This window comes from Eretmochelys imbricata, chromosome 2 (genome assembly GCF_965152235.1).
Source record: "Eretmochelys imbricata isolate rEreImb1 chromosome 2, rEreImb1.hap1, whole genome shotgun sequence".
Taxonomy (NCBI): Eukaryota; Metazoa; Chordata; order Testudines; family Cheloniidae; genus Eretmochelys; species Eretmochelys imbricata.
This window is the reverse complement of record NC_135573.1, coordinates 250973648-250997164: the sequence shown is the minus strand read 5'-3', so window position 1 is coordinate 250997164 and position 23517 is coordinate 250973648. Positions and strand designations below refer to the sequence as shown.

At 37.8% G+C, this 23517-nt stretch overlaps 1 protein-coding gene across 4 annotated transcripts in view; it reads left to right on the top strand.

Moving 5' to 3' along the window:
* The window catches only part of RBM33 (RNA binding motif protein 33), a 149565-nt gene that overhangs the window by 62824 nt on the left and 63224 nt on the right, over positions 1–23517 (top strand). For all 4 annotated transcript variants that reach the window (XM_077808377.1, XM_077808376.1, XM_077808379.1 and 1 more), the window contains exons 11-12: positions 21278–21446; positions 22258–22589. In XM_077808377.1, the coding sequence (XP_077664503.1) occupies positions 21278–21446; positions 22258–22589 (501 nt within the window). The remainder of the gene's footprint in view (positions 1–21277; positions 21447–22257; positions 22590–23517) is intronic.

Sequence of the window (23517 nt, the reverse complement as noted above, 5' to 3'; positions counted from 1 at the left end):
GAAAAGGCAGATTACAAAAAACTGTGCTGGTTTTGTGATTTCCATATGCATATAGTATGAGGATTATTTCTGTGCAGAATATTTCCTCTCAAAGATCTTTATCCAATCAGTTACTTATGCTTGTTCATTTTGTACAGAGTAACTGATAGATTCTATAGTTATGACTATTTTATGAAGTATAAAAAATGTTACATATCCTAAAACAAACTGTAGCTTTACAAAGCCTAGTTATCATTTTACCCAATTTTGTCATACTTCTGTGAAATTTCTATACTCCAGGCTACCACAATTTGACTGTGGTGTAACTAGAGGAAATACTTTTATCTGAGCAAATCTGAGTGCAAAACAGAGAAGTCTTCCTAGCATTTAAAAATGTTACTTTAAATTGTTGTTTGTGAAAATTGGAATTATGTTGTATCTCAGAATCTTACACTTTGTTTTCATGTGATATATTTTAATCTGCTAGTGAGCAAATTTTGAAATGAAAAGAAATCGGAGGAAGAAAGAATGTATAAATCTGTTGTAATTGACATACTTGAAAAAGTGAAAACATATTAAAATTAGAACTTGATTCTTTAAATAGGTTGTACAATTAGAATTTTTAAAATATTTTTTCCGATTTGCAGTGGACAAATACTAACATACATACATATAGCAAAAATAATTCATATACAGCACAACTTTTAAATGGAATAAAATAACAAAGATTCAGCTTACTTTTGATATAGAATTGTGTTCCTCTTCTGGATAGGAATATTTTTCTTTTCTCCCCTAAAAGTTTCCCTAAAGAAAATGGGGCATCTTTCTTACGTGAGAATGTCACTGGTACTTACTGTTTATTAAGTAGCTGATATTCAGAGCTAAGAAAATTCTTTTGGTTAGCGTCTGCTCCTATTAAGTGGAGAGGCAGTGCATCCTAGTAGAAAGAGCACTGGACTGAGATTCAAGAGACCTGGATTCTATTCCTGGCTCTGCCACTGGCTTGCTGGGTAAGACCTTGGGTAAGTGACTTCCATTCTCAAATCTGTAAAATAGTTACCCGAATCTGTAAAGTAGGGCTAATGATACTGACCTCCTTTGTAAAGTGCTTTACAACTGTTTATTACATAGAGTACCAAAGCTGCTAGGTAAGAGCTAGGTCTGAGTAGCATTGTACGTATTTCACTTTTGTTTTATCAAATGTAGTATATAGCTGTTGAACTCAAGTCAAATTTACCTTCAGATTTGAACGTTCTATGTGTTCCATTTATTTGTTCATCCTGTTTTCCATGAAAATAAAATATGGTGTGAAATTTGCATCATTATCAGAGGTATTACATATTTTAATGATTTCTGTGTGGAGGAAATGCTTTTGTTATGGAACATTTTTTTTTGCTCTGATGTATGTTAAAATCTGTGTTGCAGATATTTCTATTTTAGTATTTCTAGTCTAATCCAGGAACATACACAATCGACTGTATAAATCGCTTTCTAAAGATCGACTTCTATAAAATCAACCTAATTTCATAGTGTAGACGTACCCTTAGTTGATATATCTTATAACAGGTAGACCAGCAGTTCGAAAATGTTGCAAATATGATTTAAAAAACCTGTATGGTTGAATAAAATTATTGTTAGAATTCCTGTAAGTCTTTCTGAGTGAGAGAAAGAAGTCTTTGAACTTAATTTTACTGCTACTTTTTAAGGACCACCTAAACAAAGCACATGTGTAGTCCACAAAACAAATCTGAATTTTTTTTTGTTTTCATTTTCAAGCTGCTTAAGTGTTTGTAAAAAATTTTTGGGACAGTATTTGAATTTTTTTTAGTATATGAGAACAGATAATTGTTCATTTTTAAAACCTTTAGTGTTAAATTCAACGCTTCTGCAAGAGGACACAATTGTATTGGCTTCAGCAAAGTTGTACCATGACTGTGTTTGGCACATAGAGCTTCATGTTATAAGAAATTGGTAGAAAGCATAATGCAGTGCTTACAATATTTGGAGTTAAGCAGTGATTGGAATTGAGACAATTGTTAAACAAATCAATTGCCACTAAATACAGGTTATGATACTGCATTTTCATATTCAGTTGCTAATAGTAATAAGTAAAACTTTAACATTTTCATCCCTACTTATTTATTTAAAGCTTTGTTCCTTGGGTGTTTTGTGAGTAAGTGGGGAGAAGACAAAAATGGAATTACTTTTTTGGCCTTCTACACATTTCTTCTGGTTATTTCCTGACATCTGGGGTAATACAGAATCAGAGTAAAATCTTAGAATACTCAAGGAGTATATCAAATACCTCATTGTCTAGCATTTTTCTTTTCAGTAAACAATGACTACTTTGTTTAGTGTGCAAACAAGTCTTTATCAATAACCATATTAAACTCATTGGAAATTGAGTAGATAATGGTTCTGAGATGGGGCTGTCAGCCAAAGGCTGTGGCACACTTGTACACAGGGTAAGAATTAAAATGGTCAGTTCTGAAGAGTGCCTGTCATTCTATAAAAATTGCAGAAGACTCCATATGTTTCCATTGTATTCCAGTTCTTTCTTAAAGTGTATTAGTTTGTGGCAATAAAATTTATGAAGAGATTTTAATCAACATGCAGTTGACACTATTTAATTTTTGGCATGGCATTCAGCTGTACTTTAGCTGTACACTGCATGGATATAATTAGTAATGTCAAAATGGTTGAGAACTTAAAAATTGGATGGTAACAGACAGCGAATCCCAGTGATGATTGAACATAGTGATATTCTATACAAAAAGCTCTCCGGCTCATGCTTGTACCTATTTCCATCACTTCATGTTGACTCGGCCGACATTTTAGTGATAATCCTGGGATTTTATTATATAGATAGCCCAGCCAAAGATCTGCTCGGATGACTTTGCCATTTTTGGTAAAACTGATTGAAGGCTTTAACCATGGAGCAATTAACTAGGCCTTCTTCATTTTTATTACGGTTTCCTGGCCATATTATTTTATATTACAGTAGTGCAGATACCCCAATCAAGGATCAGGACCCTATTGTACTAAATGCTGTTCAAATTAATAAGACAATGACTGTGCTTGCCCCAGAGAACTCATAATTTAAGATAATACCAAAGTATAACAAGCAGATGGGACACACTGTGGGGGTGAGGCAGAAGAAAGGGAGGAAAAGTTAAAAGTAAAAGGGGAACATCTTTCATAAATGAATGGTTTTATTATCCCTAGGTTGCCAGCAGTCCAACCTGCATAGCTTAAGATACTCCTCAGTGGGTATAAGTTGGCATAACTTCATTGAAATATTGACTTCAATGGAGCTCCACCAACTTACTCCAGCTGAGGAGGCTGGCCCCAAGGTCTGCATAGGTGATGACTTGGATCATGTGCATTTGAAAACTGTGTCAGCAGCTCTCTGAAGAACCATTCTTGAACATTGTTTTTGCTATTAAAGGTTCTAATTTTTCCATGACCTGGTCACTAGGACCCAACTTAACAAGAAACCATTTTACAAATGGAGTTATAAACTGGGTAGTGCACAGAAAAACTGTCTTATAGCACTAATGGGCAAAAGTACCACATTTCTGACAGGAAAACATGTTTAAATATGGTTCTCTAGAAAGCTACTAGGCTCTGTCTTTACAGAGCTGGGAACCATTCTAGCAAAGTCTTTAAATGCTATTTGGCTAGGAAGTATAAGTAGATAAACAAGAGCAGGGGAGGTGCGAAAGCCTAGTTAGACAGTCCATCTCTATAGCCTTTATTCCACAACTCCACCCAGGATAGAACAGTCATCCCTAAATACATTTTTGACTGGATTTGGACCATTCCTTGTGGTGGTAGTAAATGAGTTTAAAAGTAAAAAGGGGAATTAATTAATAACATCAACCAAAAAGCCTGTCACCATAATTTCCTTCTTGTATGCCAAATCACCATCCTGTCTTCTTTCAAAACTCTACGTAAAGTGCACTCAGTCCTTCAAGCTTTGGAACTGAAGGTTAATCCATTAAGCCCTGAAGGTTAATCCATTAAACATTGTAGATTAAAAGAAGTAGTAAATATTCTGAGATTGGCCCCTCATATGGTCAGTTGAGATACTATGCTTAAATTGTGTTTTTGAAGGTTCTAATACCATTGATACAAGGACCATGTTTCCCATGTGTAGTATGACATCAAATATAACAAAGCTTAGCACTTGCATGTTCTTATCCCCATTTTAGTGTAAAATGGGAGAGAGAAGATCTCTTGGCAGAACCCTCCTATCTTTCTCACTGCCAAATAAGAAAGCCCAAACAGCCAAATCAGAAGGAGATTTTTAATAATTAATAAAACAGTTGCTCTGAGAAGAAGATCCAGCAGAGCCCTGCCTTTTAATGGCTGGAGGTGGAACAGAGTGTTTGGCATCTACATATGTGAGGTACATTACTGGCAAGCCTGGTTCTGGCTCTGAGCAAGCTGCAAACAGGATGCAGACCTTCCCACTGGAAGAATGGAAATTTTCAGGGAAGTCAAGATAAATTTTCCTACAGTTGAATTTTGCAGCTGGGAAAACAGGCACAAAGAGGCCAAGATTTTCCAAAATAGTTGCTTAGTTAGGCCCCTAAATATATATTTAGGCACCTAAATAAGAGGCCTGATTTTGAAAAGTGTAGTGCAGCCAGGAGTACCCATAGGCATTTTTGAAAAGTCTACCCTAACTGCATTAGGTACCTAACTTAGATGTTTTTGAAAATCCTACCCATTGACATCGAGTTGCAAAGTCAATAGTAGGTTCTGGCTGCTCAAACTTTTGAAGATCAGACCTATGAATTGTAGTTTGAATTTGTAATATGACTTTATTAGCTTAACAGTAAGGAATGAATTTGAAAAATTTTATGTTTAAGTAACTGCCTTTATCACAGTAATGCAGCAAGTGAGTCACAATAATACTATAGAAATACAGTACTAAATGTGTTCTGAATTTAAGCAAATGAGTTTGACACAATTGGCTAAAAAGTATTTGTTCTTTAGCAAGAACTTTAGCTTTGTGCTGAAGTAACAGCCTATGGAGCAGACTGTTTCCCCCCTCACACTGCTTGGTCGCATCAAGCTGCTAATGGCAGCTGGTATGCTCCACCTGAGAATAGGGGACAATGGCCAGTGGTACCTATAATTACAGATGCACTGACTGACCCTTTCTCTTTTGCTGTACTGGTCCAAATTATTTGGAACTCTGAAGCACAAGGTGTGTGGGGACCTCCTTAGTTGGATCTTGGAGTCATGCCTTCTCTCCACAGGCAGACCTGCACTAATTTCTTTATATTTAGGGCCTTTTGTTTGCATGGGGTTTTAAAGTAAGGAGGCAGAGTTTGGGCCTTAGACACTTGGTGGAGAGGGTCCTCTAGAATGGAGAGGAAATGATTGTGGGTAAGAGAAGTAGTAACTGAGGCATCTCTTTACACCACCCCTTTGGTGAATCTTTGCTTTTTTGATCCCCTTTAGATATACCCTTTGGGGGAGGGGTGCAACCATGGGCCACTGTCCTTTTATTTTGAGATCCAAAAACTTTATTCTTTGATAAAACACTTTTGTGTACAGAGCAGAATTCAAATCTACTAAATTAAATCATTCTTATAAATTCTCTGTTTTATTCAGTATAAAAAGAAGATTTTTAATAGAAGAAAAAGCCCTCAGGCATTCATGAACAACTTTCCACGTTTCATAGTTATTTCTTGTTTCTGGTATCTATCCATTTGTATCCCTTTCTATTTAAATATCCTTGCTTTCTACTTCTCTGATTGTATTTTTCTTACAAAAATCACCACCATCATTACTAAATATTCTTTCTATTTTCTGATTGCAGTATGCTTCCACATATCTCCACTATATCAGCTCTTTTAAAAAAAAAATCACTATATAAGGTTACATTTCAGATTAGTTTTGGTTCTGGCATTGAACCCTTCGTTGTAAATTTCTTGCTAAAAAGAAGTCTTAAGTTTCTTAAACACTACTATGATACAAACAATATATGTTGCTACTAATGTTAATTCTAAGTAGCATTATAAAGTGGAGTACAGGCTGAACTTGTGGTCCAAAACTGAAACCAAAGCTTTAGCAAACTTAGTAGCTGAACTGATATTGTGATATTATACTAAAGCATTTTTTGTTATGTAAAAATCTCTTTGCTTTAGTGGATCCTAAACACTGCAACATTTTAGGGGAATGAAGCAAAATGAAATTGTTTTAATTGTACTGGAAAGTGCAAAAAGCAAATTGAATTACATGTCATTTTCAAAAATTATTTCAGATTTAATAATGAGGTGGTATAAAAGTAAGGAACTCAGGGGTTTTAAAAACCTAGTATCTAAAGTTTTTGGCTCACATTAACAAGTGTGTTACTCTTAATTCATGTCTTGCAATTTACATCTCCAGAACAGTCTGTCATTTCTGAATGATATTCAATGATGGGTGGTTATTAACTATTACATGTTTTATAATAGCATTTGTTTAGGAGGTAAATTACTAATGGAAATGAAAGAAAACTTGTGAAAACAAGTCTAGTGTACTACTTCCTCAAAATTATTCTGCTTTAGTTATGGCTGTACTGTAATAACAGTAACAGTAAATGAAATTTTCACTGGATTACTGTGTGGCAACAGCAGATCACAGGTAGTATAGAAAGCATTTTGTTTCCATTTAACAGGATACATGGTATCAGGTGGTGTTGATTGACATTTCTTGGATAGTGCTTTATATGGCATTTCATGCAAATCATGTTTGAATGAGACTGCTGCATCAAATTACATTTCTTTCAGATTATGACCCTTGCAGATGTGAGACTGAGCTTTGTTCAACATCTAGCAAAAAGCTTTCGTTTTGAACATTTACTGTTTTCACAACTTGTCTGCAAAGCCCTGTAATTACAGCAGTTAAGATAGTGAAGGAATGATGGGCATTTTCTCTTATCAGATCTATAAGTAGTAGCAAGCAGATGCAGCATGAGATCCTTCCAGCTGTCAAATATTGTCAGGCTGGCATAGAGGGAATGCAGTTTAAAATGCAGGTGACATAATACCCAACATCCTCCATTTGCTAGTAGGCTTCTGATTAATCACGATTACCATACATTATCATACCATCAAATTTAATCATATCAGTGAATTCCCATCTGCAAGAGGAGCAGCAGCAGCTAAACATGATGGTAACAGCTATTAAATAAGAGAGGAATACATGGTTTCTAAAATGCAGTAACCCTTTAACTTGTCATACTATGTCCACGGTGCACATGCTCCATAGTTGTTAAAATCAAACCGAGAACTCATACATTTATATTTCATGGTACTTACCATGTTTGGTTTGTTTGCTAACTGCTATTTCAGACTTGTGAGCATCCTGAGTTGTGGAATTAAAGATACATAGAATATTTTTAAAATTTTTTTTCCTGCATTAATGAAATCTTAGATTTTTCAATAGTTTCATTTTTTATTATCTAACTACTTAAAAGTTGCTAAAAAAATAATTTGAATGAATGCAAATTTAACTTTTCTCCCCTAGGTCTTGTGAGTAAGACACAAATTCTCTAGAGGGGCAACCAGCACAAATTATTAAACATAACTATATAGCAATTAATTAGAGGCCAATAAGGAGACTCTGATGGCAAAAGTCAAGACCCCCCCGCCCCCCCCCCCCCCCAAAAAAAAAAAAAAGAAATCCAGTGAACATGTTTCACACCATTGTATACAGGAAACAGTTGTATGAATGAATTTATCTGTCCTACAACAAACTGGATCTGCATCTGAGAGATAATGCACTGGATTAATAGAGTCTGAGTGCAGCAAGGCAGATGGGTCCCAAACCTGGAAAGGCATGACTGCATAACATTATGCACGCAAATAGTACCAGTGAGTTCAGTGGGAGAGCTCTTACATATAAAATTATTCAGATTACTCCTGGGGGGATTCTGTGTGACTGCACACGCAGAGAAAAAGCCCCCTCCCCCCCCCGCAGAATTCCTGTGCTTCCCAACATAAACCGGCAAGGAAGCTGCGGGGGGAGGAGAGACATGACTATGGGTGCAGTTTTGTTGGGGGGGGGGGCACACGGGGTTACATGTTACTAACTTCCTCCCCCCATTTCTGCAAGTGTGGAGCTGCCCCGTTGAAGGAGGCTGCATCTTTGCTCTGCTGACTCTGCAGTTGAATGCTGCCTCTTGGGTCCTAGTGCCAGTCGAGCTTCCCATCTGTGTGCTGGGAGCCTTCCTGTTTTCTGTGCAACAATGAGTGCTGGCAGTGGGGCTGGGTAAGGGGATGTGGGGGAAATGAGGGAAGGGGGTGGATACCTGGTGCACAGGGGCAGGGCCCGGGCGTGTTTCTGGGGTAGGCCCAGCCCTTGCACTGTGTCAGGGTCAGGTGCAGCCTCGCTGCTAAGTCCCTGTACTGGGGGAGATGGGAGCTTCAGAGTGATCTCCATTGCCATGCTGGAACCACATTTATTTATTGACAAATAAAAATTTTCAGAATTCTGCCAAATTTTAAAAATATTGTGTGCAAAATTTTTGATTTTTTTGGCACAGAAGTCCCTCAGGGGTATCAGATGTAAGTATTGATAGGGTCAAGGCTATGTAAATCACTTTCAAAATCGAGTTTCTCTGCAGAAACATAAACCAGGAATCATGTAATTTAACAACTGTATAGCAAAGTCTTAACTCTTGTTTACTGGCATATATCCTAGTCTAAGGGTACATCTTCACTACTTGCCGACTCGGCGGGTAGTGATCGATCGATCCCCGAATCGACGCCTGTACTCCACCTCGGCAGGAGGAGTAAACGGAGTCCAGACTTGCTGCCGTGAGGACGGCCAGGTAACTCGAACTAAGATACTTGGACTTCAGCTACGCGAATAGCGTAGTGGAAGGTGCATATCTTGGTTCGGACCGCCCCCCCCCCCCGTGTAGTTCAGGCCTCAGTCAGCTGCATCAGAAATATTAGTAGTTTTATAAAGCTGCTTTTTGTTTGGGTTTTGTTTTTTGGTGGAAATAAAACGTTTGTTTTCATTTTTTAAAAGACATGATCACTCCAATGTTTTTTTTGCTTTGAGGTTCCCAAATTGCTTTTATATTAGTTACAAGAATATCCCTTTGTACCACCCAGGCTGGATTAAAATGTAGAGATCCTGAATTTCTTGTATTCATGATCTGATTTAGTTCTAGTCTTTTTCAGAATTCTCACTGGTAACTTGCGGGATCACCAAGACATACCAGGTCATAAACATTGTTAATAGTCTTCCCAATTAATAGCCTCTAATCTAAGGAAGAAGAAATGCTCTTAATGAAGCTTAATCTCAATAGTCCTGAAACTGAGGAATTTCTAAAATGTGCTTTTCTTATTCACGTGTTTGGGGACGCTGATCAGTCTGAGATTTCTAATACATTGTAAATTTCCCAGCACATCAATCTTCAAAAAGATTTTTATTGTCTTTAAGCAAAGTGGTTGCTGGAGTCTCTTTTGCCAATGGGAAATTTTCTAGTCTGCCAACCTAAATTTAACTGCTGTTTTGCACCAGTCCTCCAGATTCTGTTCTGTGTGCTATTCCTATGTTATATTGAATCTTCAATTAAACATTTCAGTGCTAGTGGTAATGGCCATCTTTAACTTTCTTATGCAAGTCCCTAGAGAAGAGACTTGTAAACCAAAGATGAAACTGAAGTTGAAGCTGCAGAAGGCTCACTAGTTTAAAAACTAAACAGCTATACTTTTAAAAAAAACATTTTGTTATGTTAAGGTTTCTAATCTCAGCTGAAACATTTAGGGTTGCACCTCTCTTCCTGCAGATACCAGAGGCTGTTCAGGTTTGTCCATGAGGTTTCATCACTTTGCTATGCCCTTTCCCTGCTCACTGTAAATACTCTTTTTTTTTTTTTCAGCCAGGCATACAGAGCAGTGAGAGCTCAGCTTTCAAGAATCATTGTTACCATCATGGCTTTAAAGCTGGAGTTTGGGACAAGAGTGAACAGTATTTCTTGCCTTATTTACCTAAATATCCTAACATGAAATTCCTCTGTCACTCTCCTTGACTTGCACAGGTCTTCCACCCTCTCAGCCTACGTAAGAGCATGGATGGAATTTTTATTTGTGTAAAGATAAAGAAACCAGGTGTTATTGCTCTTCTGGATTTTCCAACAGGATGGCTCAGTCCCAATGTGACTTCTCATGTCATAGCATTATAAAATGTCAAACATATATTCCACATCCACACCTAATATTATTTAAAGTTTCTTTAGTTTTGACTTAATTTGGACAGACATGCCCAACCTATTTTCCCATCCTGGAGCTGCCTATAGTCCTACAGCTCCCACAGCCCTTCTGTTTGAACCAGTTTTCCATTTCCTGAGACAGTTTGAATCGAGCTAACTACTGTGTTATGATTTTTTTTAACTGACTCCTGAGTGAGCTGATTCTATTGAAAGTAGCTACATATTTCATTTAAGGTAGACATTCAATATCAACATGAATCTGTCTATTACTATAAACTATTATTATTGTCCTGCTCTTGATAAAGGCCTATAAGGGCTTAAATGAAAGACCTAGTTTAAGTCTTAATTTAATTAGAGAAAATAATTATGCCAGTCAGCGGGTTCTGTTTTTTCCTCAATGCAAATGCATCACTGCAATAAGCATTAAATGGAAGCTATTGAGCAGATTAGGTCCCAAATTTAGGTGTTTAAAATAGTATTAGAATGCGTATATTATTTTTCAATTTCAGTGAATGAATCATCATTCCTCATCCTAAAAACATTGTGCCTAGTAAATGAGAACCAAGAGAAATTGATTAGAAGTACACCTCTTAAAAGCATACAGTGGTGTGTATAAATTCTACATTAAAATTTTGTAAAATGCACTCCAGGTATATAAAACATGTCCAGTTATCCACGACAATAAGTGCTTTCTCCTAAAAGGTAGGCATTTTAGGAAAGCTTTTTGAAAAGTCTGATGACTGCTGAAATAAGAGGATTAACGTCTTGTGACAGATGGCTATAGTTTTAATTGTGTCATAGGTTATAGCGGTCATTATTCTTTGCATTAAACCATATAATAAGAATTAACTGAGTGGCCCTGCTTAACTGTCAATGAGGTTCTCATAGCTCTTTGCATTTTAAGTGAGATTAATAAATGAAAACATGTTATAGAGGCAGGGTATAATTTATTGAAAGATTCATGAAGTTTCAATGACATTGTTAAGGTATTTAATTAGTCTCTTGAAAAAAGTATAGAGTGACCCTTTTTGGGAAGCTGATAAGTCATATAATAGCTGTTAGATCCTCTTTATTCCTTGCTTTATAAGATTAACTTTGTGCTAAGCAATTTATGCTAAGTTTTCTCTTTTATTGGTAACCAAAGTTATTGGTGCTTCTTGAATAGATTATTCCAGATAACATCATGTAATTAACAAGAGATGCAGAAAAGTAAAAGTACAATTTGTGTAAGAATTGTATGAGAGAATGTTAATTTCTTAACTAGGAAGGATATTTAAGGGGATAAAAAGGAAAGCAAAATAGTGCAATTCTTTGAAAGGATTAAAGTAACCTTATCTCATATTCTTTCAGAAGGAGGATTGCCTGAGTGTGTGAAAGTCATGTTCAATGAGCTATTCACAACTCTAATGAATTGTAGACACAACTTAGCATTGCAATTTTTGCAGAAGTGATTGATAGCATGTAAGTTGTGCCTTAGATGTATTGAATAATGGAAGTCAGTATAAAGGGAAATTGCGTAACCAATATAGCATGTAAGACTGTAGAAAGCAATATTTGTCAGTGGAGCCATAATTTGTTGTCTGAGGGGATGAGTGCTGGAGTGGATGGGGACTTCTTTTTTGTGGGGAGGAGGGTGTCAGGTAAACTTAACACACAATATTTTTGAGATTTCTAAAATTCAGACATAAACAGTTAAATACAAAGTTAATTTTAAACAAGGTTTATTTAAGGATTTGCCTGTCATCATGGAAGCAGAGCAAATTTTACATGTTATTCTTTAGGTATTTATCCGCTGCAACTTTCCTTACTTTTCAGAGTAGAATTGCACTTTCAAGTGCTCTGGGATAAATGGCATACAATAGTTCAACATTTATTGTTTTTCAACAATTTCCAGAACAAGTTAGTTCAGTTTAAAATTTGTAAAGATTTTTTTAAATTAACAGTCTGCATTCCTAGCATGGAGTCTGGAAGTTGTCATGTTTCCATTTTCTGAGAGAATGGACAGTGGGGACACCCAAATAAGGAAATGTGACGACCACTGTTGTCTGTTCCCCTCCAGACCTGCAAATCCCTTTGGAAAAGCTCATAAGACCTGAGCAGTGGGAATGAGTCTCTAACATTATGCCTTCAAAGAAGGAAATTAATTAGCCTCTCAGTTCTCTTGACATATTCTCATTACTGTTAGGGGGTGCTAGTCTAGCATGTTAGCAGGAACTTTGCTGGTACAATGTTGAGCTGATCATAAGAGATCGATACACTACATATAGAGGACATATATGCAGACCATCTGTTGGTGACTTCAGACCAATCTCTTATGTGACCTGTAATGACTGCTGATGCAAAGGGATGGAATTTTGCATTTTTCCTAATCCTTACCAACCTTCAGGGAAAAATACCCTCTTAAATGCAGACCTTACATGGTAGTACTGGGCTTCCCTAAAGTGATCCCTTGTCACACAAGCTGCATGTTTGACCACATTTGTCTGTCATCTTTCTATTTATAAATGGAATATTTTGAGCAGTAAAGATAGCAATAGGACACGATTTGTTCCATTCACCTCAGTACTGTCTTTGTAAGTAGGCTTAAATACAGCAAAACATTCATTTTGGAGTACTCTGTTGGGATTATAAAAGTCTCTGTTAATAAGTAAGAGAAATTAATCTTTTTAAAAATATTAATGTGTGGATTTAGATTGTAAGAGCTTTGAGGCAGAGATACCCTCTTTGTATTTCTGCAATGCACTATGTAATTTACAGTTCTTTATAAATGAATAATCAGTTGTGTACTCTGTGGTTTGCCTCCTTTGACCTTTGCCTTCCATGATGTATTAGGTAATTTATTATTATGTAATCAACCTTATTTCAAAGGGCCAAATTCTATCCCTAAGTTATCTTAGTACAACACATGAACTTCAGTGAAGTTCACACCCAGGTAACTGAGCAATATTTAACCCACTATAAACAGTGATATCCACAAACTGAATGGTAAATAGCTTTTCACTAGTATAGTATCACCCTTTCTTTAGTTCCGACCTTGGAGTCTCGAAAAAAACAAACGAATCAGTTCTCTAAATCTAGCTATGTAAGTTTTAGTAAAAAACAGCTAATCCAACATTTTTTCTGGAACTCAGTCCCACTGTACATTCATAATTTAGTCAGTCCTTCTCTCTTCTAATAAGCCTGCATTTGCTTTGGCTCTGTCCTGTAGAGTTGCAGATTTCAAATCCTAAATGATAGGGTTTGTCTGCTTATGGGTAGTAAGAAGTTTGGTGCCTCCAGTCCCTTCTCACTGAAGTTCTACTTAGTTTAAAATCTGACAATAGGAAAAGTACAAGAAGTACCATAACTATAAAACGGTTTTCATGGCTTTTGTGCTATCAAACCCTAAAGCCGGTAGAGCTTAAAAATGATGTAGCATTTAAATCAAACCACTGCAGAAATAGAGAAGCCTCTCTGAGATTTTTCACCCTGCTACCTTCCCCTCCCTTCAAGTGAGTGGTGCTGGTGACTAGTTGGTGTTAGTCCTGGATTTTGGACTAGTTCAGGAAACTTTACTTTCTAGTTTAGTTTATCATCTTCCATCTAGTGGAATATTTGTCTTGTGTAAAGTTTCACTGAAATCTATAGTACAGATGGATGCAGTGTGGTTGTAGTAAAAATGACCAATCACATGGCAAATCATTGCCAAAACTGCTTGTGCCTATTACGACATGACATGCACCATAAACATGTTGCTTTGATTCAAGAGTTTTTCTGTTCAATACTGTACATTTTTATTACATTATCAAATCAATGATGAAACTAGTATTCCCTGTTGTTGATGGAAAGGACTCCTCCAAGTACCATCCAGCCATCTTTCTTCCCACATCATGCTGTAGGTCCTGCATTGCAGCTGCCTTCTTTCTGGGATGGAAGTCTGGAAGTTGGTTTTGTATAGCCATTTGTTTCTGCTGCTGCGGTCTGCCCCAGGTGGGTTGCTGGAGGGTGACAGTGAGGCACTTCCTCCTTTTCTTTCCCCAATTTAAGCACAGATCTCAGCCTTGAGATTAAGGGATTTGACCTCTGTTACCTTGCATGATGACATTAGCTCGTATGAGCCTCTTTCATTTAGTTGAGAACCAGTTACCCCCCTCCTGCCCCTCCCCCCCTTTTTTTAAAGTGTTCAAGGTTGTAAGATTAGTTGAGGTGCTACGGAATCAAAGTACTGATTACTCAAGCAAAGTAATGGGTTAAAATAGATTTTGTTTTTTGCGAAAAGACATCTGAGTTAACATGTATACTCACTATTTTGCTGTAATTTGAAACTGGCCAGATATAAAACCATGAAAAATGGAAATAACTACTGTGCATATCAAGATTTATTATGCATCTGTGTTACAGTATGCTGATTTTATCAAAAATATGCCATTATGAAAACTGGCTGCTGCACCTGCTCTGTTAATTTTTAAAGTTAAATAACTGGTGCATGTTCTGCTTTTATTTTTGTTTGCAAAATATCAATGGCAGTTGGAGGTATAAAAGAGTTAACTTGATGACTTTAGAGGTTAGTATTGTGATGAGTCATTAAAGAAGTAATTCAGCACTGGCATTCTAGTAAATTTAAGATTAACTGCAGTTTTTCTAGATATATTTAAGTGCAGGTTTGACCTTTATCTTTCAGAAATGTATGTAATGTGCATCTATCAGTAAAATAGTAAGTGTAATATTACTGTACCTTAGTTCTCCATTAAAGCAACTGCAATGAAGTTTCATTCAAAGGTGCAGTTGTGATTTTGGTGCTTTGCAGTTTGATGTTTATGTGAATGAAAAATATAATAATCTCACAGGTAAATAAATCCGTATCTCAACTGATTTGACTGAACTCATCAGTGCCTCAAACGCAGTGCAAAAACAGACAAAAAACAGAAAAAAATTCAACCTACATGTATGCACATTGAGAATTTAAATTAATGGAAGTCAGAAAATAAATGATCGCACTGGATAAAATTTTGTAAAATTAAAAACTTGGAAAGTTGTACATCACATATTTAAAGAATTGTATTGAAACTGCTGAATCTGTACAAATCTATAAAGTTACACATGATTACTATTTAATTTAGGCACAGTAATAAATTCTTCCTCCAGTTTTTAGTAAAAGTCAAATCAAACCCTGCTTAAAAATCATAGGGGCCCAATCCTGCTTCCATTGACATCTGGGAGAGCAGAATCATGCCCATAGTTTGTCCAAATGTTACTATCCTTGAAAAATGTTCATCCTTCACATTTCTTTTCTTTGAATAACAAATCTATTTATAATTGACTTTGCATGACTCGTCCTTCATATTATCAGCCTAACAGTAAGTGGTAGTTCATGTAGTTTTTCACTGGCTACTCAAAATAACCTGTAAAAACCTTAAAAACGTGTAAGCGGCAAACTGTACTCACTGCAGCTGTTTGTAGTGGGTCTTTGTCCAGTTGGGGAGGAAGGGAAAGTTTACCCCCTGTAGGAGTGGGAAGTGGCTAGACTAGGTATCTGGGAGGAGAGAGCATTTCCCTTCCAGCTGCTCAGAAAGGAGATACCCTGTGCAGTCCCGGAGGAACCCTCTTTTACCTGGACTGAGCTGGCAGCATCCAGCCTTCCAGCCACGATAACTGAAAGAGGACAGGGCTCCTTCATGATCTGTTCTGAGCATTATGCTAGTTGACTCTTTTTCCTTGGGGACTAGGAAGGAATTTTTCCCTTACCACCAGATTGGCCGAGGTGAGGTGGATTTTTTCATCTTTCCCACAATGGGTGTGGGACCTGGTGGGGTAGAGCAGGGGAGTAAAATTATAACGTTGCAACTTAGTATGTAAAACTTGCGGCAGATGTCCAATGCAGGTACTTATTATGGAAGGGATATGGTTATCGGATCAAATGGATTGGAAAACGATTTAAAGGGAAAGCATCCCTATGGGAACTGAGGAAGGAGGGTTTGGGGCTCCTACATATGATACAGTGGGAAGCCAAACTGCTTTGTGTTATAGCCCCCTTAGTCGTCTTAAGACGGGAGGGTGACAGTTCTTGGCAATGGGATGGCAGGGGCCATGTTGGGGGTTATGAGGAAATGATGAAGGAAATGAAGATAACCTTCATTGTGCAATTTATTGCTAGGTACTCCCAAATAGTTTAAATGAGTAATGTTGCAGCCTAATTAAACCACATCCATTGCCTCCCTGTTGTTATACTTGACTGGACTGGACTGCAGTTAGATATTTCCAGTTGTCAGCTGGGATGGATTAGCAAGGACTAATGCTTAAATAATACATCTTAATAGCTGAATAGACAGTATCAAGTGTTAGTTTACTGATGTATATTCTACATCAATGATTTAGATAATATCATAGAGAGTACACTTACAAAGTTTGCAGACGCTACAAAGCAGGGAGGGGTTGCAAGTGCTTTGGAGGATACGATTAAAATTCAAAATGATTTGGACAAACTGGAGAATGGTCTGAAGTACATAGGATGAAATTCAATAAGGACAAGTGCAAAGTACTCCACTTAGGAAGGACTAATCAATTGCAAACATACAAAATGGGAAAGACTGTCTAGGAAGGAGTACTGCAGAAAGGGATCTGGAGGTCATAGTGAATTACAAGCTAAATATGAGTCAACAGTGTAACACGGTTGCAAAAAAATCAAACATTCTGGTATGTATTAGCAGGAGTGTTGTAAGCAAGATATGAGAAGTAATTCTTTCACTCATACTGTGCGCTGATTAGGCCGCAACTGGAGTATTGTGTCCAGTTCTGGGCGCCACATTTCAGGAAAGATGTGGACAAATTGGAGAAAGTCCAGAGAAGAGCAACAAAAATGCTTGAAGGTCCAGAAAACATGACCTATGAGGGAAGATTAAAAAAACTGGGTTTGTTCAGTATGGAAAAAGAGAAGACTGAGAGGGGATATAACAGTTTTCAAGTACATAAAAGGTTGTTACCAGGAGGAGGGAGAAAAATTGTTCTCTTTAACCTCTGAGAATAGGACAAGAAGTAATGGGCTTAAATTGTAGCAAGGGCGATTTAGGTTGGACATCTGGAAAAACTTTCTGTTAGGGTGGTTAAGCACTGGAATAAATTGCCTTGGGAGGTTGTGGAATCTCCATCATTGGAGATTTTTAAGAGCAGGTTAGGTGAACACCTGTCAGGGATGATCTAGATAATACATTGTCCTGCCATGAGTGCAGGGGACTGGACTAATTGACCTCTCAAGGTCCCTTCCAGTCCTGTGATTCTATGCCTGCTTCATTTATTGTAGAAGTGGCAAGGTGTGTGGTGAATGAGACAGGGCATTGCAGTAAGAAAAAGGACTGTCTCATAACAAAGGTAGTTGACTGATGCATTGGGGAGTTGGATGCTATCCCTGCTTCTACGACAGAGCTCCTGTGTGGTGCTGAACAGATCTGTTAAGCTTTTTTTAGCAGTGGGGGTGGGTGGTATCACTAATTGTGTTGTTTATTTTCTGGTACCTGGGTTGAGACCTGGGGACTGATTTGCAGAAATGCTGAGCACGCTCAGTTGCAACTGAAGTCTATGGAAGCAGTACTTTGAACATATTAAGTAGCAATATGAGGTTGAATGCTCTGAAAAATCAGGGCCTCGGTGTTTAGAATTAGGCACCCAAAATTAGGTGGATACTTTTCATCTTAGTCTTTTTGTGCATCAGTTCTCCATCTGTAAAATGGGGATCATAATGCTCCCTCTCCTTATAGGGGAATTGTGAAAATAAATTAATATTTGTGACGCTCTGATATGCTAGAAAATGCCATGAGGAAATTAATAATTCTGCCTTCAGAACAGAGCTTGAAGAGTGTGCAATAAATACAGACTTGGGCTACACATTGAACAATGAGAAGACAAAATAGTGAATCCTGTGCACTGAATGAGGCTTGGGTCCTGTGGAATAAATAGTATGTTATGTTCTTAAAGACAAGCATAGTTCATGCATACATGTGGGTAGAATTAAGGTTGCCTTGACAACTGTAAATCTGGAATTTTCTACCTTTGAAGTACTTGACTTTGCAACCTAAATAACTTTCTTTTAACAGTGATGTTTTTTTATATGCAATTTGCTAGGTTTTTAAAAAGGTAAAACAATTTCTCTTAGGTGCAGCTGTAATAATCTCCCCATCATGCATTATCATGAGGGTTCGAACCCTGAATCTTTGGCTCTGCAACACACACTGCTACCAGTTGAGCGACAGGCATTAATTATGTTGGCTGGCAGCAGCAGAAGTGTTTTTTTGTGGGAGTGAGGTGGGCTACTGGCACCATGTGCTGGGTAAAGTAGGTGGTCGGGGGAGCCCTGCCTGGGTCTGTGTTCCCATCTTCTTTCCAGGAAGTGTGGGGCTCCTGTCCCATGTGGAGCCCCCAGAAGAGGAGGAGATGAGAAACTGAAGGCTAACTGCATTTTGGGCTGTATAAGTAGGAGCATTGGCAGCAGATCAAAGGATGTGATCATTCCCCTCTATTCGGCATTGGTGAGGCCTCATCTGGAGTACTGTGTCCAATTTTGGGCCCCACACTACAAGAAGGATGTGGAAAAATTGGGAAGAGTCCAGCAGAGGGCAACAAAAATGATTAGGGGGCTGGAGCACATGACTTATGAGGAGATGCTGAGGGAACTGGGATTGTTTAGTCTGCAGAAGAGAAGAATGAGGGGGATTTGATAGCTGCTTTCAACTACCCGAAAGTGAGTTCCAAAGAGGATGGATCTAGACTGTTCTCAGTGGTAGCAGATGACAAAACAAGGAGTAATGGTTTCAAGTTGCATTGGGGGAGGTTTATGTTGGATATTAGGAAAAACTTTTTCACTAGAAAGGTGGTGAAGCACTGGAATGCGTTACCTAGGGAGGAGGTAGAATCTCCTTCCTTAGAGGTTTTCAAGGTCAGGTTTGACAAACCCTTGGCTGGGATGATTTAGTTGGGGATTGGTCCTGCTTTTGAGCAGGGGGTTGGACTAGATGACCTCCTGAGGTCCCTTTCAACCCTGATATTCTATGATTCTAACTGGTACCATGTGCCAGGTCTAGAAAAGGGGTTTGATCAGATGGGGTAGCCTGGTTTGGCGTGCTCTCTTCCTCCCCCACTCTACTACAGGTGCTTTGGCAGCTCCTGGGTGTTCCCAGAACAGTGTGTGGTGATGGTGCTATTGCTTAGGTGGTGGGGCAGGCCTAGCTCTTCAGAATGTTTGTATTCAGTTGTCATATTGGCAGGCTGCCAGAATTTTCCTGCACAACATGAGAGAAGGGCAATATTTAATAGTAACATTCAGCTAAACCTGCACGGAATTTCCTGGGACAAGAAAAGTCACTTCTCTAGCCTGAGGCTTTTTCCTTACTGAATTTCAAAGGCTGGCTGTTTACAATGGAGGTGTTAAGCTGTTTTTAAAAAAAGGTCCCAAGAATATTTTATAATGGAAGATGTTAGGCAGTCTAAATAGAGAAGCCACTACCAGCTCTCCCTCTGAATTTTACATGCATCAAGAAGACTGTCATGCTTGAGTTTAAAATAATGCCTCTCCTCTAAATGAAGTAGCCACTGGAGACTGGATGGTTCAGGAGACTGATAATAGGATATAGAACCTTTAATCTGTAGGTTTGCTCGGTCCAGTCTAGTCCAGGGTAGGAGTGACCAAAAGTCGTTATGTCTAACAGCTGTTTAGTGATGTCAAATGAGTGATTGAGCCCTGCTTTTAGTGGAAAGGTGTTACTTGCTCAAAAACCTCAATCTTAGCACTCTCAGCAGAGAGGCCAGAAGTTTTATGGGCATGGAGACTCAACTGTTCTTAAAATTGATGACTAGCATCGTAAAAATTGCCCAACTCGCTGAAGTGATATTCTTGAATTATGGTTAGCCCTGTGACACCTACCTTTTCCCATGCATGTGTGCACATTAGGATGAGTGGTAGGGTGGAGGCTGTGGCACTTCTCCTCTGGAAGTACGGCAGATTTGAGTTAAACTTCCAAGTGCCGTTTTAAGATCTGTGTTGTGTTCTTTCAGACTTTTAACATTCTCTTACTTAACTTTAAAAGGGAGTGTCTCTTCGTGAATCTGTTTACTTTGAAGGACTTGTTTTTGGTTAATGTGGTTCTAATTGTTGGTGAATACCAGGTGCACATGTAATACACATCACTAATTTCTAAATGCATATTTGTTTGAAAACAGGGATGTACTGAGACGACATTGATTACCTTTCTGGCTTTTTCATGCATAATAGGATGGTGCATGCTTATCATGAATATGGTATCTGGTTCCTTGTGAATGTACTGATAGATGGGAGACTGCCTCACATTTTTAGTGAATGGTATCAATTTTTTAAATTGTCAAACCTTTCCATATGAAAGCAAAAAATGATAGTGGTAGTATGAATTACTGAATAAAATCTGAATTATTCTGCGTGCTCCTGATTGTGAAATAACAGTACATTAAGCCAATGTTTAAAGGCTTATTTAAAACTTTTTTAAAAAAAATCAAGAAAAGACACATTTGGTGTAAATTTTTCATATGCCTTTTGAAATGCTTCAGATGCTTAATTATTTAAGTTTTATGTGAATTGGTAGAAATGTTAATTCCTGTTATTTATTGTAAGATGATTGCACTAATTTTCTGGATGCCACAAATTGATTTTTTTTTTCCTTTTGAAGTAAAGCTGCTTCATTTCTGTAGCTTTAGGTTGTACTAAATAGATGGCAAAGAATAGCATGGTTTAAGAAGATAAATGTCAGGAACGTTTTCTAAAGTAGACATTCAGACTTTTGGATTAATGGGAAAGAAGGTCAATAATTGCGTGGATTTCAATAAGCTTGAAAAGAAATGGCATTCCTGTGGTGCTACAATGACTATTAAAACGCTGTGAAATGATTTCAAAATCCTGTTCTCAGCTTCAGTGTCTGATCCATTGTGCAAGAATGACTCAGTAGGGCTGCCAACCTTGTACATATTACAGGAGATAATTGATAAATCAACTGATTTTTTTAAGAGTATTTTTAATAGACTATGGATGAATTTCTCAAAGATAGACTTAGTTTGGCTGATTTTTGTCTTATTAAACAGGGCCCTCCAGATTTTCAGCAGCACGCTCCTGGACCTGTTCCTACCAACTTCACCCAAGCCCCAAGAATCCCTCTCCAGGACCAGTGGAGAGGCCCACCTCCACCACCTATGCCTCCACCTCCTCCGCCTCCTCCTCCTCCCCAGGAAAGAGATCCTTTCTTCATGGGAGGTAGATCATTTTAATTTTACATTCGTATACAGGGTGACCTTTTTCATCGCAAATATACCATTTGAATATTCTTCCTTTTCACATAGTATCCCCTTTTCATATGTGTGGATAGATTCATTCATAGATCTGAATGTCAGAAGGGACCGTTATGATTTAGTGTGATCCTATATTTTGTCATCTCTCAAAAAGCAGCCAAAATACATAGTCTTCAGTTTGTTACAATTCAGATATTAAATATCAGTACCATTCCTCCATTCATCTGTGGTCATTCCCTCATTAACAGTTGTATCTATCTGGAATATTGGTGCCCTACAAATTTAACTTTCTATGAATTTTGTCCAATCTTTCAATTAATGTTAAAGTTACAACACAACAAACATGGTGTTAAGTAAAATATAAAAATTGAATAAAGTGGCTTGACTAGTTCTTTGCGTGGATTGAAAGGGTATTAGTTTTGTTTAGATTGTCAGGGCTTGCATTTCTCTGGTCCTAATTCCTGCTTGGAGTTGTTAGGTGCTTCGGCAGTAGAAATAATAAAAATAACTATTAATGCCAGCCAGTTATCAAATTGTCCTCTTTCTCCCAAGGGTCTGCACCTTCCATGCTAAGGTGGTTCTTGGCACAAGCAGGAGGAGTATCTCTCATATAACCTTGCGGAGCTGCTCTTCCAACTAAAATATTTTGTAGTTATCCCTCCCTCAAATTATCAAGTTAGTCTCCTGAAACTGAAAATGTGGCAAGACTGTATTTAAAACAAACATTTGTATTCATGAGGAGGTTGTCACTTAATTAAATGTTTTGATTTCAACAGATCCAAGATTCCCAAGTCATCATTTGTTCGAGCAACGGAGTCCCCCACCTCCACCCCACCCCCCACTCCTTAATAATACCCATCCTGTCCCTACCCAGAATCCTCTGCCTTTCAATCAACCTGGACCAGGATATAATCAAGCAGGGCAGCAACCAGTATTTCCCAGAGACAGACCAGTAAGGCCAAACATTCAGCCTCAGAATCCTGCTGGAATTCTTCATTTCAGCCAACCAGGTTCAGCAAATCCACGGCCTTTCATGCAGCCCAGACAACAGTTCTTACAAAGCCCAGGACAGCCATTTCTAGGAACACATACACAGCCCAATATGCAGGTATGAATCAATGGTAAAAGGGGGCTGATAAGCAGTATTTAGAACTTTTGCATTTAGAAAGCTATATTGGGATCATTGCGTTCAGCTGATGGCAACGATCTAACCAAAATGGCTATGTCTTGTTTGATGTTACAAATATGAAGTAGATTTAAGTGTAGTGCCTGTTACCATGTTACAGTGTTAAACAGTGAAGTGGATTTTCATCGCCATATCAACAACTTAGTTGTGAAACATACACCAATATAGTGAAATAATTAAAATGGCTGTGATTTCTGCTCAACTGCTTACAGCTAATGAGATTAGAAAAGTTCTTAATGACATATTTTGTTCAACAGTTCCTTACATTAATTTACTCCAGCAGAAATATGAAAGTGGCGTATTGTTCAAAAACGTCAGTTTACAGAGAGATGTGTATGTATACAAAATATAGACATTGCTGGGTTATTTCACCTCTTGTCACAGGTCTTGGGTGCCCTCTGCTGATAAAAATGAGTTGTGTGTTTTAGGGGACTAGCAGTGACAGAAATCAGCATGGCTTCTTAAAAATTAGTTTTTCTTTTAAACCATTTGTTGAAGTAGACAAATGGTTGGTATGACGATGAAAAATACTATGCAGAGGCCCTTGAACTTTAGGGAATCTTTGTTATAGATTCACGATGTATACACTGAATTTCTTCTTAACAGTAAATATTGTACTGTAGTAATTCTTAGAAGCAAGTAGGACAATTAGATTTATTTATTGTAGTCTCATTAGTAACGTTATTTTAGATTTTTTTTCACGTTAAGAATTTGAGCCAAAATCTAAGTACAAATGTTCAGTGATCAAGTGATCTCATTACCCTGCACAGCAATCAACAATCCGCAAATACTGTCGCCCCAGGAAAGCCTAGAGCTCCTTACGTACCAGCCAAAATAACGTTGCCATACG